This window comes from Portunus trituberculatus, chromosome 8 (genome assembly GCF_017591435.1).
Source record: "Portunus trituberculatus isolate SZX2019 chromosome 8, ASM1759143v1, whole genome shotgun sequence".
Taxonomy (NCBI): domain Eukaryota; kingdom Metazoa; phylum Arthropoda; class Malacostraca; order Decapoda; family Portunidae; genus Portunus; species Portunus trituberculatus.
This window is the reverse complement of record NC_059262.1, coordinates 1,337,501-1,353,392: the sequence shown is the minus strand read 5'-3', so window position 1 is coordinate 1,353,392 and position 15,892 is coordinate 1,337,501. Positions and strand designations below refer to the sequence as shown.

At 43.1% G+C, this 15,892-nt stretch overlaps 1 protein-coding gene across 1 annotated transcript in view; it reads left to right on the top strand.

Moving 5' to 3' along the window:
* The window catches only part of LOC123501055 (filamin-A-like), a 163,812-nt gene that overhangs the window by 64,139 nt on the left and 83,781 nt on the right, over positions 1-15,892 (top strand). Inside the window, 6 exon segments of the mRNA XM_045249635.1 lie at positions 653-877; positions 10,640-10,843; positions 11,143-11,307; positions 11,811-11,983; positions 12,974-13,130; positions 14,388-14,517. Of these exon segments, the coding sequence (XP_045105570.1) occupies positions 653-877; positions 10,640-10,843; positions 11,143-11,307; positions 11,811-11,983; positions 12,974-13,130; positions 14,388-14,517 (1,054 nt within the window).

The following is a 15,892-nucleotide window of genomic DNA, read 5'->3' as shown; positions in this document are numbered from 1 at the left end:
AATTTATAAACTTGTATCAGATCCCCTCTCTCTCTTCTCTGCTCCAAGGTTGGTAGATCCATTGCCTTTAGTCTCTCCTCATATGCCATCCCTTTAAATTCTGGAACCATTCTTGTGTGTGTGTGTGTGTGTGTGTGTGTGTGTGTGTGTGTGTGTGTGTGTGTGTGTGTTTTATGTGATTGTTTTTTATATATATAGTTGTTGTTAGTTGTTGTTTGGTGTGTGTGTGTGTTTTCTTTTTCTTTCTTTTTTTTTTTTATGTAAGAAGGGAAATCTGATCAAAGGCTGGAAAAACAATGAAATGAAAAAGCCCACTGGGATGCCAGTTCCCCAGCAGGTCTGTGTGTGTGTGTGTGTGTGTGTGTGTGTGTGTGTGTGTGTGTGTGTGTGTGTGTGTGTGTGTGTAGTATTGTATTATATTGTATTCACCCACATACACCACAGACACACACCTAAACACCATACCACAACCCAGAACCCATTAATAAACCCAACAAAAACCTCTACACCACACACCACACCACACCACCCCACCCCACCCCAACCCACCCCACCCCACCCCATCAAACACCCCCAAACCCTCAAAAAACACCAACAAAAACACCTCTAAACACCCCTTTAACCCATAACTAACCCACACTCCCCTACACAGGAGAGGTGCAGATCGCCCTGACAAACGCGCAGGGACAGGACATTCCCATCGACATTAGGGACAATCGCAATGGTACCTTCACCGTCGACTACCTGACCCCCAGCCCCGGAGAACACCGCGTCACTGTTCTCTACGCCGGAGCTGAGATTCCACAGTCGCCCATCGTCGTCCCTGTGCAGTCCAATGTTGACGTGACGAAGGTGAAGGTGGACGGACTGGAGCCAAGTGAGTGTTTTGATGTTGATGTTTGTTTGTTTTTAATAGGACAGAACTGTATTTATTTATTTATTTCATTTATTTATTTATTTATTTATTTTTTTTTTTTTTCAAGGGGCGAAACTGTTTTTTCTATTTGTTTATCTATTTTGTTTTGCTTCTCAAGATGTGTTTTGTTTGGGTGTGTTTGTTTGTGTTGTATCTCTTTTCTTCTTCTTTTTCTTTTCAAGGGTCTGTTTTTTTTACTTTTCTTTTATTTTGGTTGTATTTTTCTCTTTTCTTTTCATTTTGTTTTTCTTATTTTCATTTATTTATTTATTTATTATTATTTATTTATTTTTTTTGGGTGTGCATATGTTAAGGTCAGTGTTTGTTTAGGATAAGGCTGTGTTTTCCTTTTTTTCTATCCTTTTTTTTGTGGTTATTTTTCCCCTAGAGTGTTTTTTTCCTTTGAGTTATTTTTTATTCCCTCATGTTATTTTTTTATTTTCCCCCAAAAGTGTTATTTTCTTTCCAGTGTTTGTTTTTCTAATTTGTGTTGTTTTATTCCAGCGTCCAATATTGTGTTTTATTTATTTGTTAATGTATTTGTTTTGGATACAGTATCAATGTGTTTTTTTTTAAGTTCTGTTTATTTTTAAGTGTCAGAAATATTTCCCGATTATTTTCCACCATATGTAAAAGTTTATACATGAGGTACAAAGTTTTCCATCTCTGTATGAGTCTAGTTTGTTTACTCTAAAGTGGCTCCTGGTACTGGGTTTGAATGGTGTCCCCCTCCCACACTGTTAACTCCCTCCCATGCCCACCCATCCACACACACACACACACACATCCCACCCCTTCTGTCTACTCTAAAGTGGCTCCTGGGTCAGTCTGAATGGTGCCCCAGGGAATGCGTGGTTGTCAGATCTTGAGGCAAACTGTGAGCTGTCCTTGTAATGAGTGCGTCGATCAACAGGGAACAAGTACAGACAAACCCTGCATAGCGAACGTTTACACAGCGAATTTTCACCACAACGAATGTTTTGTTTTATTACTCTTAAATCACATAACAAACACCAAACCCCACTATAACAAAATTTTTATTGGCGAAATTTTAGCCGAATCACCACCACCACCATCACCATTCACTGCCGCGTCCAAATTCGATATGTTTAGATTTTTTTTTATTATATTTTATTCTATTTTATTTTATTTACTTTTCTACGTTTTATTATTTTTTATACTCATCCTAGGACCCCGTACAATGAATTTCCGCATAAGGAACACTTTTTTTTTTAACCTAACTCATTCATTATGCGGGATTTGCCTGTATTATTCACATACACTCAATTATGTTATCAATAAGCTATATGTTTTAAATCCAGGAGCCATTTTAGAGTAGACAGACTATTGGTGGTTTTGTCTTGTGTTGAATGTTCTCAGCCACTTCTCTCATGTATGGAAACGTGTGATTTTTGTCCAGAGTTTCATTGCAGCATAGTGTAATCGGCTTCAGTGGTGTACCGTTTCTTAATTTGCCACTTGAAGAGGACGGATCCTTCACCAATATTTCATGAACTCTTGTAAATTACGTGTGAAATTTCCTGGGAAGAATTTGATGCTAATATTTTGTGATGTAAGGAGTGTGTTGTGGCTGTTTATGTGTGTTTGCGTGTGTGTCTGTGTGTGTGTTTCATATTCAGAAACACTTTGCACTCTCACCACAACTATTTTCCAAGGCCACAGAGAAGACTAGCCAGCTTCACAAGAACGTTTCTCCTGCGTAACTGAGAAATCCTGTTAATCTGTCACTAGAATCATAAAAAAAGAAACCTTATAAACCCACAGAACTTCAACTAGAGCCTTTCAAAAGTAGTGGAGGTGGAGTGCAGTGTTTTGGAATATGATGTGTGTGTGTGTGTGTGTGTGTGTGTGTGTGTGTGTGTGTGTGTGTGTGTGTGTGTGTGTGTGTGTGTGTGTTACTGACAAGCCAGTGTTCCACCTCACTTATGTTATGGTGTGTCATGGTGGTGGAAAGGAAGGAAGGAGGGAGGGAGGGAGGAAGGAAGGAAGGAAGGAAGGAAGGAAGGAAGGAAGGAAGGAAGGAAGGAAGGAAGGAGGGAGGGAGGAAAGGAAGACTCGCAACACTCTCGGCTGCCTCCCCACTGTTGCTCTCCTCTAAAACCTCCTTGTGTTAACTCCCACACCCGCGAGACCCTCCTTAGTTCTCTCCCCACCTTTCATTCCTTCTTACAAAACCTTCCTTCTTCAGTTTCAATTATCTCCCTTATCTCCTAGTTCTTCTTTCCTAGCCCTTGTGATTCCCTTCTTTTTAACCTCTAATTTGTATCTACTCCCCTGCTGTCTCCTGTACCCTTAATTTCCTGTCCTATTTCTCTTCTTCCTGTCTTTCTAAACTCAGTAACTTGAATATACTTTCCAAGACATCTCCCATACCTTTAATTTTTCCCTTGTGTTTCCCTTCTTCCCTTTATTTGAACTCAGTAATTTGAATCCTACCCCAGCTGTCTCTTCTACTCTTAATTTTCTGCCCTATCTCTCTTCTTTCATTCCTTTTTTAACCCCTTCAGTATTGAGACACATTTTTATCCTGAGATTTGTGTACGATTAGACCATTTTATTGACATTAGGAAGGGTCTATGAAGGTCAGAAGATTAATGGGCACAGTCTTCACTATTCTACTCCCCCATATAAGTGTCTGAAGCTGTAAAAAAGTCACCATACAGCAACCAGAATGAATATGGAAACGCGTCATGGTACTGAAGGGGTTAACGTCAGTAACTTAAATCTACTCTCCAGACATCTCCCTTATCCATAATTTTTCCTATTAACTTCCTCCTTCCTTTTATTTAACCTCAGTAATTCGTATATCTTTCCCAACTGTCTCCGTAACCCTTAATTTCCTGCCCTAATTCTCTTCCTCCTTTCCTTTTTAACCTCAGTAACTTAAATCCACTCTCCTGCCACCTCTCATACCTTTAATTTCTTCCTCTTAATTCCCTCCTTCCCTTTATTTAATTTGTTTTTACTCTACTCTCTAACCTTTAATTTCCTGCCCTATTTCTCTTCCTCCTTTCCTTTTTAATGTGAGTAACTTAAATCCACTCCCCAGCCATCTCCCTTACCTTAATTTTTCCCTCTTAATTCCCTCCTTCCCTTTAAAATACCTTGCATATCCACTCCTCACTTCATCCTTCCTGTCCGCCTTCCCTCCGTTCAGCCTCAGTGACAGATTTCCACCACCCAGCTGACTTGTGGCACCTTTCTCCTCTCTATTGGGCAGAGGAGTGATGTGGTGGAGGCAGTGAAGGGGATGGAAGGGGCAATGACAATGCTGCTGTGTTTGGTTGTGGGTTGAGATGCTGTCTGGAAAAATAGGGCAGAATGTAAATGTGTAATGGATGTATAGAAACCCCAGCCTTGTGTTCTGTACTGGTTAGATGTATTGGCAAAGGGGGTCTGGGTTGGGTGTTAGAGGAAGAGGGGTAGGGGGAGGAGGGAGGGGATATTAACACCTATAAGATCACCTGTGGGTAAAATAAGATGGTGCTGACTGATTTAAACCCTTCAACACCACAGACACTCTAAACCTCACCAAATCACCTGTTGTTAGTGAAAGAGATAAATGAAGATGTTATTTTAGTTGGAGAGTAGTGAGAGATGATTATATGAAGCCCTCACTACAATTAGATCATGTTAACCCTTTCACAGGAACACAAAATTAGCAGAAACAATGTGTAAATGTGTGAAGCCTTGCCAAAACATGTTATTAATGAAAGAGATAAATGGAGATGTGATATTAGTTGAAAAGTAGTAAGAGATGATTATTTGAAGCCCTCAGCACAATTAGATCATGTTAACCCTTTCACAGCAACACCAAATTAAGCAGAAGTAATGTGTGAAGTCTGTACAAGCATCTGCAAAAATGTTAGCAATGAAAATGGGATAAGTTCCAATTTCTTCCCTGTTTAGAGATTGCCTGTGGCTGTAGAACAAGTTGCAATGTCTCAGAGTGACTGGTAGGGCAAGAAAGTGTTACGAAGTGTCAGTCAGAGGGTTGATACACTGATAATGAGAGACAGTGAGGTGTAGTCTTGTATTAACCTCTTCAGCACTAAGATACAATTTACCTTGATTTTTGGGTGTGATTAGATGATTTTATTTGCATTAAGAAGGATCCATGGAGGTCAAAAGATTAATGGGAACAGTCTTTACTATGCAAACCCAAGATATGTTTCTGAAGCTGTATAAAGTCACCAAATAACCAGAATATACAAAACACATCCTGGTGCTGAAAAGGTTAAGTAGTAGATTGTTTATGAGGAATGTTAGGTGAGGTAGTGAAAGATGTAGTCTGGTTGTAAGGTGAACGATAACTCTCAATATCACTGCTTCCTGACAGACGGTAGTAACAGAACTAGGCTCTGAAGTGAAGTGAATAAGGGTTGAAGGGATAAGATAATGTTGCCACTTTAAATGCGTCCTGATATTGAAGAAGTTAAGTGGTAGTTTGTTTATTGACCACAGTTTAACAGTGGGAAAAAAGAAAAGTGTTACCATGTGTGAGTCAGAGGATACACTGATAATGAAGGGGGGTGAGGTGTTGTCTTTTAAGTAGCAGTTTGTTTATTGACCACAGCTTAATCATATGAACCACAATAATGTTAAATACTTTACTCAAACAGAATTCATGGCAAAAGGAAAGGTACCCGCAGTCTAACACAAATTCACCAAAACAAAGCAAAGAAACATGTAGGGAGAACACAAACTCACCAAAACAAAGCAAAGAAACATGTAGGGAGAACACAAACTCACCAAAACAGAAGAGAAACATGTAGGGAGACACACAAACTCCCCAAAACAAAACGGGGGAACATGTAGGGAGAACACAAACTCACCAAAACAAAACGGGGAAACATGTAGGGAGACAAACTCACCAAAACAAAACGGGGAAACATGTATTGAGGGCAGGACACCACACAATAGAGACAAGTCGTGAGGAGACAGCGCAGTAACCCCTACATCTCTCGTCTTTCCTTTCAGTGTCTTGTAAGTGGTAGGCGAGGCGGTGGTAGGTCCCAGTAGGCTGAGACAGTGGTAGGCCGCAGCTGTAGGCCATGTTGCTAGTGTTGCTTGTTGCCCCTGTGTGTGTGTATGTGTGTGTGTGTGTGTATGGTGCTTTGCTGTATCCTCTGTGTTTTCTTTTGTTTTGTTTGAATGTGTGTGTGTGTAGGTTTGTTTTGTGTTTAGCTGTTTTTATTTATTTTTTTTCCTCCCTCATTTTTGTTGATATGATTTATGTAGTTAATTTATTTAGTGTTTACAGCATGTTAGTTATTTTTACCATTTTTCTTTGGTTGATTATTTTATTTTGAGTCTTGTTTATTTATTTATTTACGTATTTATTTATGTTGTGTCAGTGTGTACGTATCAAGAATGCATTTATATACATGTTGTTTAGAGGTAATATTGAGTTGTTGCTCTGAACACACGGAGCAACACCCAGGCCACCAGATGTACATGTAACCACCACACCACACACCACACACCACCACACGAAGACATATCACTAGTGCATTTCTTCCTCCTCAGACTGTTTCTTGTGGCCGGAGGCATGAAATATACATCACCACATCACCACCACAGCAGTCACACCCATCACAGACTCTATTACATCAATACACACAGCAACTTACACCTCATATTTCATTCTCCACTGATTTCTTGGGACAGGAGTGAGGCATTACAAGTGTCATTTCTACCACAGCAGTGACAGAGGCAGAGCAACACACACACACTCCACTGCAACACACTGACTTGCTTCCATTTCTACTGTTTATTATTTCTGTGCATAGAGGATTTAGGAACACTAGTGATTCTTTTTGTCAGTGCTTCATATCTTATTTTGGGTATTCTTAGTGTGTGTGTGTGTGTGTGTGTGTGTGTGTGTGTGTGTGTGTGTGTGTGTGTGTGTGTGTGTGTGTGCTGCATCAGACCAACAGTGCAAGAGGCGTGTTTTTGTGTGGGTGTGTGTGGCTTGTGTTCTTAAACATTCTGCTATCTCACCACCATTTAACTGGCTATTGTGGAAAGTACAGGTTTCTAAGGAGGCTTTCATGATTCTATTGGTGCTTTGACATGTTCTCTGCATCACCAGTGGCCAGAACACCCATGAAAACCTGGCTAATCATCTCTCTGTCCTTGGTGAAGAGACCCTTTTGAGAGTACACTGACCAGAGAGAAAACTGTCTAATCATCTCTGTGGCCTTGGAGAACAATATGAGAGAAGCAGAAATCTAAGAATACAACCAATTAGACCAGGCTTCTCAAACACTTAAGCCCTGCACTTCCACTACCTTTAGAAGACTCCAGTTAAAGCGACACAGGTTTTCAAGGTGCTTTCATGTTTCTAGTGACAGATTAACACCATTTCTGTACTATCAACAAGAGAAACACCCTTGAAAACCTGGCTAATCATCTCTATGGCCTTGAAAAATAGTTGTGGTGAGAGAGTAGAGTGTTGCAGAATGTGAGCCAGTGTGTTGTGGGGTCCTGGGGTGTCTGTGCTGCCTTGCATTTGGCTCGCAACACACTGCCTTCACTGCTGCTGCTGCTGCTGTGTGGCGTCCAGGCCTTGCTGACACACACACACACACACACACACACACACACACACACACACACACACACACACACACACACACACACACACACACACACACACACACACACACACTTAACTCTCATGTCTTGTTTATCTACTGCCAGTTTTCTATGTCTCTCCATCTCGCTGCCTTCTCTTCATTGTCACGGTTAGAAGTTTGTGTATCTGTGTGTGTGTGTGTGTGTGTGTGTGTGTGTGTGTGTGTGTGTATGTGTGTGTGTGTGTGTGTGTGTGTGTGTGGTGTGTGAAAATGGTTTATAGAAAGATACTACATTAATTTTACTAACCTTTTTGACAAATATGACTCATTTTCGCTGCTGGTTTCTGTTAAGTTTGTGTGTTTGTGCGTCTGTGTGTGGCGTGAGAATGGTTTATAGAAAGATGCATTTATTTATTAACCTATCGACAAATCTTGCTTCTTTCCACTGTTGGTGTCCGTTAAGTTTGTGTGTTTGTGCATCTGTGTCTGTGATGTCTTGCCTTTCCTTCATGGGGGGACATGAGGATGGTTTATAGAAAGATACATTTATTTACTAACTTATTGACAAATCTAACGTATTTCCCCTGCTAGTTTCCATTAAGTTTGTGTGTCTGTGTGTCTGTGCGTGTTGTGTCTTGCCTTCCTTCATGTGGGGACGTGAGATTGTTTATAGAAAGGTACTTATTAATCTATTTACAAATCAAACTGTTCTTTCTACTCTTGGTTTCTATGAGGTGTGTTCCATCCTGCACTAGTCAACACAGGGGCCACAAGCAACACAGTGTCACATTAGGGCTGCAGGGAGGGAGGGGAGAATAGAGAGGGTTTAGCGCACAACCTTTACAACTCTCAACACATGAAGAGCTTAGAGCCATGAAACAAAGGTAAACAAAGGTCGTCCTCTGAACCACTTTGATCTACACCACTACTTTCAAATGGCTCCAAGTGATGCAGGTTTTCAAGGGTGTTTTTTACGGTTCTAGTGACATTGCCATTTCCACATAACCACAGAAACACCCTTGAGAACCTGGTTAGTCATCTCTGTGCCCTTTGGAAGCAGTCATGGTGAGAGAGCAAAGGGTTCCTCATAACTTCTAGTCCTTTTCCCACCCAAGCCACCAGTCCCAGTCCCTTCCAGCCCCTACCAGCCTTTACAACACCCATATACATAAGCCAAAGCCACATGAACACTGCTGCCTGTTTGTGTGGCTTATCAGTGGCTTTTTGACCCATTGAGCCTTAGTGGTCAGTGTTTGCCAGTTGTATGTGTGTGTATAGATGTATTTACACAGAGAGAGAGAGAGTGAGTGTGTTGTTTGCTTGTGTTTCCTGTCTTGTGTTGTTTGGTGCATGCTGGTGTTGGTGTGTTGGTGTTGGCAGGTTATACAGTGAGTGTGTTCAAGAGAGAGAGAGAGAGAGAAAGAGAGAGGCTAAGTGATGAGGGCAAAGATTATGAAAAAGTGACAAAGATACAGAAATAAAGGAGGAAAGGGAATATAAGAGAGAGAGAGAGAGAGAGATGCATGTTGAGTGAGGTGTGGTGTGGTGGGTGGGGTTGGGAGGGGCTGACTCGCTGCTCACCACAACAGCCGCGCCCATCAACTCCCTGCAGCAGTTCAGGGTCATCACACAGGAGGCGGGCCGCGCAGACTTTGCCGTGTCCATCACCTCCCCGTCGGGCATGCGGGTGCGTGCCCACGTCGTCCCCACACATGAGGGTTACCTGGTCAACTTTACCCCCACGGAGCTCGGCGAGTACCTCCTCTCCATTCAGTTCGGCGGGCAGCCCATCAGCTCCGTGCCATACCGCTTCACCTGCACGCCGGGAGCCAACGCCGCTGCTGTGAGGGCGTGGGGGCCTGGCCTGGAGGGTGGGATGGTCTGTCGGCCTGCTGAGTTCGTCATAGACACCCGGGAGGCAGGGCAGGGCGGGCTGGGCGTGACGGTGGAGGGTCCCTGCGAGGCGGCCATCAACTGCAGGGACAATGGCGACGGGACATGTGCCGTGGCCTACCTGCCCACTGAGGCTGGTCACTACACTGTCAACATCACCTTCAACGAGCGGCACATCCACGGCTCACCCTTCCATGCCTACATTGCCCACGACCAGGACATGAAGCAGATCAGAGTGACGGGCAACGGCATCCAGCCCCACGGTACTCTCCTTCCCCCCTCCTCCCCCTCCCAGCATGGTGTGGCACTTCCAGCACTGCTCCACCTCACAGTGCCTGGCAGAGGAGTGCTGTAGTCACTAATGTTTGGAGACTGCATTGTTTTTGTTTGTATTTGTAGTTGTGTTCTTTTTTATTTGCTTACCTGTTTATTTTTTATTTACTTACCTGTGTTATTTTGTCCAGCAAGTTTATTAAGATCTCATTTTGATGTGTTTTTATTGTTATGAGCTCCATCCCATTTTCTTTAGTCCCAAGCATGCCAGACTGAAGAAATTGGCAGTTTTACCCTTCATTCCCTGCAATGGGTGAGGGCAACAGTGTGGGCTGATCCTGAGGGTGTGTACACAGTGTCTCAAGGAACTGCCCTATTACAAACTCCAACAATTATCATTATTATTTCATGTGATTTGTAGTGTGATGTTGTGATGTTTTAATCTCTATTTCTTTAATGATCTGCAGTGTGATGTAATAATTAATAGTTGTCTGTAATGATTTTTTTCAGTGTGTGTAACATTTTGATCTGTACTTTATTTGTGTTTTGCCGTGTGACTTTAATGTAGTGTAGAATCTTTTTAATCCATAGTGACATAACAATTTATAGTTTTTATAAGTAGGAATTTTTTTAGTGCAACAATTTAATTGATTGTTTTTTTGTTCTGATTTGATGGTATGATTTTACACCAAATGAGAAACCAAAACAACAAACACACACACACACATACATACATATATATATATATACAGTACATACATACATACATATGTATCCCATTACCACACGACTCACTTTACCCTCAAAGATTGTAATGGTGTATATTACTGGTATGATTTTTACACACACACACACACACACACACACACACACACACACACACACACACACACACACACACACATCTTATAACTCATCCCTCACACACCTGTCACTCACCTCATCTCCCCGGCAGGTGTGTTCATCGACTCTCCAACGGACTTTGTGGTGGACACGAGAGCGCTGGCCAACCTGAAGAAGGAAGCCAAGGGAGGGACAGGCACAGGGGATGGCAAGGTGATGTGTGTCATTACCAACCCGTCAGGCACACGCACCGACTCCTTCCTTAAGCCACTCACTGATGGAACTTACAAGATCTCTTACACGCCATTTGAGGAAGGTTCGTGTGTGTTTGGGAAGTGTTTTTTGTATATGTGTTTCTCTTTTATTTCTCTGTTTCTCTTCTCTCTGTCTTCTTTTTCCTTCCAGGCTTATTTTTTATTTATTTTTTTTTCCTTCATGTGTGTGTGTGTGTGTGTGTGTTGGATGTGCATTTAGTATATCTCTGTGTGTTTGTTATTCATCTATCTTTCTTTTTCTTCTTTTAATATTCTCATTTATTTACTTTCTTTTCCACCTTACCTCTCATCCATCCTGCCTGACCAACTGACCTTCCCCTGACCTTCCTTTACCCTGCAGGCCGCCACACCATTGACCTGCTGTATGATGGGGTGCCAGTTCCTGGTTCGCCCTTCACTGTTAACGTGCGCCGTGGATGTGACCCCAAGAAGTGCCAGGCGTATGGGCCGGGCCTGGAGCATGGCCTTGTCAACCAGGTCAACACCTTCACTGTGGAGACCAAGGGTAGGTTAAGTTAGGTCAGGTCAGGATAGGTTTAGTTTAGGTTAGGTTAGGTTGGGTTGGGTTGGGTTAGGTTAGGTTTGGGAAGGGTTTTAAGTTAGATTAGGTAACCAACAACCTCTAATCACACCAACAAATTCCAACACCACAACACATGCTGATAATATAGACTAACACACCCCAGCAATCCTCAGGGCCTCAACACACCCTAACACGCCCCAACACACCCCAAAACACACCCCTAAAGCCCCAACCTTTCCCATCACACCATACCAGCACTCTCTAACATACCAACATTCCCCAACATTCCCCTGCACACTCCAACACATCAACAAACACACCTCAACACCCAAAAACACAAGCCAACACACCCATAAAACTCCATAAAACTCCATAAACACCCAAACACATCTTAAAACCCTAAAACACACCCCAAAACACACCACAACACTGCAAAACACCCACAACAGCAACATCCGAGCACTCACCTTTCCTTCGCTTCCCAGGGGCTGGCACGGGAGGTCTGGGCTTGGCAATGGAGGGTCCTTCAGAGGCTAAGATGACCTGCAAGGACAACAGAGACGGCTCCTGCACTGTGGAATACGTGCCCTTGGAGTCTGGAGAGTACGACGTGGCTATCAAGTTTGCCGACCAACACATACCCGGCTCGCCCTTCAAGGTGGGTCTTACTGGGAGACTCCTTGAGGGCTTTTGAGGGTCTTGTGTTTGGAAAAAATGGAAAATGTAAATGTATTGTTGATTCTATTTGTTATTAGGATTTGTTCAGACATTCAGACAAGTTGGAGGAGGAGGTGGAGCGAAGCACAGGTGTAGGGAGGTGAGTTTATTCCCGACTGGTTTCCTGGTGCTTCTTCAGGGGAATTGAACTGAAGATGCATCAGCGAAACTAGTCGGGAATTAAGTCATCTCCCTGTACCTGTGTTTCTCTTCACCTCTTCCCCTTTATTAGGATTATTGTCTTCATATTTTGCTAAAGTATTAAATTGTTTCTTTTAATGCATTAGTTTATTTTTCTTTTTCTTTTTTTCTTTCACACTCATTATAAGGTTCAGTTTTTCTTTTTTCTTTCTTTTTTCTTTATCTATTTTTGTAACATTTTCTCGAGTTAAGATTTGTTTTTGTTCATTGTTTTCCTCCCATCTCCCTCTCTCTCCCATCCTCTCACCACCTTTTTCTTCCATTATTTGTTGCCATTTACCTCTCATCTCTATTGCATTCATCACCTCTCTTTTTTTTCCCATTTTCTCTCACCTCCCCATCTTCTCACCACTTCTCCCATTATTTTGTTGTTTTTCTCTCCTCTTCCCATCCTCTCACCACCTCTCACTGTTTTCCTCCCATCCCTCCCCATTCTCTTCCATTGTTTTTTCTCATCTCCCATCCTTTCCCATTCTTTTCCATCTCTCTCCATCCTTTCCCATTCTTTTCCATCTCTCCATCCTCTCCCATTCTTTTCCATCTCTCCCCATCCTCTTCCATTGTTTTCCCCTCATCTCCCCTTTCTCTTACCTCTCTCTCCATTATTTTGTTTTCCTTATTGTTATCCTCTCATCTTCCCATCCTCTCACATTGTTTTTCTCTCATCACCCATCCTCTCTCATAATTTTCCATCTCTCCCACCCCTCACCCCTCTCTCTCTCTCCCTCAGGTGGCGGTGGATGAGAGTGTGGATGCGTCACAGGTGCAGGTGTGGGGATCTGGGCTGGAGCCTGGCAAGGTGAGGGCTGGTGTGCCTCTTACCTTCCATGTCGACGGCTCAAAGGCTGGCAAGGCACGTCTCGGGGTGGACATTGCTACTGACAAAGGTGGGTGTGGGGGATGCTGGGAGGGGAGAGGGAGGGAGAGGAGGAGCTGGGAGGACAGAGGGAGGGAGAGAAGGAGCTGGGAGGGGAGAGGGAGGAGAGGTATTGGAGGAAAGAAGAAGAAAGGAGGAATGGAGCAGAAGAGATGGAAGGAGAGAGGGATGAAGAGGTATTGAAGGAAAGGCAAAGGAGGGAGGGAGAGAAGGAGCCAGAAGGAGAGATATTGGAGGGAAGGACAAAGGAGGAAAAGAAGGAACTGGAAGGAGGGAGGAAGGAAAGATATTAGAAAGGACAAAGGAGAGAGAGAGAGAGAGAGAGAGGGGGGAGCTGGAAGGAGAGATTTTGGAGGAAAGAAGGACAGAGAAGAGAGAGAGAGAGAGAGAGAGATGGAAGGAAAGAAGAAGAAAGGAGAGATTTTGGAGGAAAGAAGGAGAAAGGAGGGAGGGAAGGAGGAGAGATATGGAAGGAAAGAAAGGAGAAAGGAGGAGAGAGTTTGGAGGAAAGGAGGAAATAGGAGAGAGCCAGGAAGGAGGAAAAATATTGGAAGAAAGAAAAATGAGGGAGGAAGAAGGAGAGATATGGAAGGAAAGAAGAAGGAAGGGAGGGAGGAAGGAGAAGAGTTAGTGGAAGAAAGAAAGGAGGAGGCTATTACCCCCAATTGTCCTTTCTCTCTCTCTCTCTCTCTCTCTCTCTCTCTCTCTCTCTCTCTCTCTCTCTCTCTCTCTCTCTCTCTCTCTCTCTCTCTCTCTCTCTCTCTCTCTTGGTTAATCATCTTGTTTTTAGCACATTTGTTTCATTTCTTTCTCTCACTCTCATAACTTATCTTCTTTCTCACCACCTTCATAACTTCCCTTCTCACCTTCATAACTCTTCTTCTCTCTCATTACCTTCATAACTCCTCTTCTCTCACCTTCAAAACTCCACTCACTCTTCTTTCTCAACCACCTTCATAACTTCTCTTCTCTCTCACTTTTATAACTCTTCTCTCTCTTTCATAACTCTTCTCTCTCACTGCCTTCATAACTCCTGCTTTTCACCTTCATAACTCCTCCTTTTCACCTTCATAACTCCTCCTTTTCACCTTCATAACTCCTCTCTCACCTTCATAACTCCTTTTTCACCTTCATAACTCCTCTTTCACCTTCGTAACTCTTCCTTTTCACCTTCATAACTCCTCACCATCATAACTCTTTTCTCTCATCACCTTCATAACTCCTCATCCCTCTCACTACCTCCGTAACTCCTCCCTCCCCCCCACAGGTCCCATCCCCAAGGTGCCGGAGGTGAGGGACAACGGGGACGGCACTTATGATGTGACCTATATTCCATACTCGGAGGGCTCCATGCAGACCACCAATGTGACCTGGGGCGGCCGTCCTGTGCCTGGCAGGTGAGATGGCCCCCACCCCTGTCACCCCTGTCTTCCCTGCCTTCCTTCTATACTTTCTTATTTCTCTCTTTCTCTGGATTTTTTCATTCTTTTCTGTTTTTTCTTCATTTTTTCCTTCTTTCCTTCTTTTTCATTTTTTCCTTCATTTCTTTCTTCCTTCACTCTGTTTTTTTTTCCTCTTTTTTTCATTTATTTGTTGCTTCCTTTCTTCTCTCTGTTTTCTTTTCTTCATTTCTTCCTTCCTTCCTTCCTTCCTTCCTTCCTTTCTACCTATTTTTTCTTAATATCCTCCTTCTTTCTTTTATTTCTTCCTTCTTTCCATCCTTCATTTCTCCTTTTCCTTTCTTTTCTTTTTCTTCAATTTGCTCACTTGTCATGTCTTGTTTTTCATTCTCTCTCTCTCTCTCTCTCTCTCTCTCTCTCTCTCTCTCTCTCTCTCTCTCTCTCTCTCTCTCTCTCTCTCTCTCTCTCTCTCTCTCTCTCTCTACTTATTTGTAGTACTATTTTTTTCACATTACTTTGGATTCATTATGCTCCATTTGTTGTTTTATTATTATTATTATTATTATTATTATTATTATTATTATTATTATTATTATTATTGTGCTCTGGCTTGTGTTCTTGGTAGATTTAACTTTTAACAGAGTGATTATTATTTTTATCTTTAGTACATTCTGGTGTGAATGAGTGAACAGTTGTCACACATTCCCTGCCTTGGAGAAATGATGGTTAGGAAAACACTCGCAATGACAGAAACAAACATGAAAGCTGTAATGTACTGGAGTTGTGAATAAAACACACACACACACACACACACACGGTACACGGCCCGGTAGCTCAGTGGTTAGAGCGCTGGCTTCACAAGCCAGAGGACTGGGGTTCGATTCCCCGGCCGGGTGGAGATATTTGGGTGTGTCTCCTTTGACGTGTAGGTGGTGTTCACCTAGCAGTGAGTAGGTACGGGATGTAAATCGAGGAGTTGTGACCTTGTTGTCCCGGTGTGTGGTGTGTGCCTGGTCTCAGGCCTATCCCAAGATCGGAAATAATGAGCTCTGAGCTCGTTCTGTAGGGTAATGTCTGGCTGTCTCGTCAGAGACTGCAGCAGATCAAACAGTGAATTACACACACACACACACACACACACACACACACACACACACACACACACACACACACACACACACACACACACACACACCAAGACTCAGTAGAGGTAGCAGACAGGTGTCCCCATAGCCTCTCCTTGCTGCAGTCCCTTCAAGGTGAGAGTCAGGCCTGCGTCAGCCTCTATAGTCAGCCCACTGCAAAGGTAATGCACCCCAGCCTCCCCCACACCCTCCCTCCTGCATGTGTAAGTGTAAGACTGTGCTAAGCC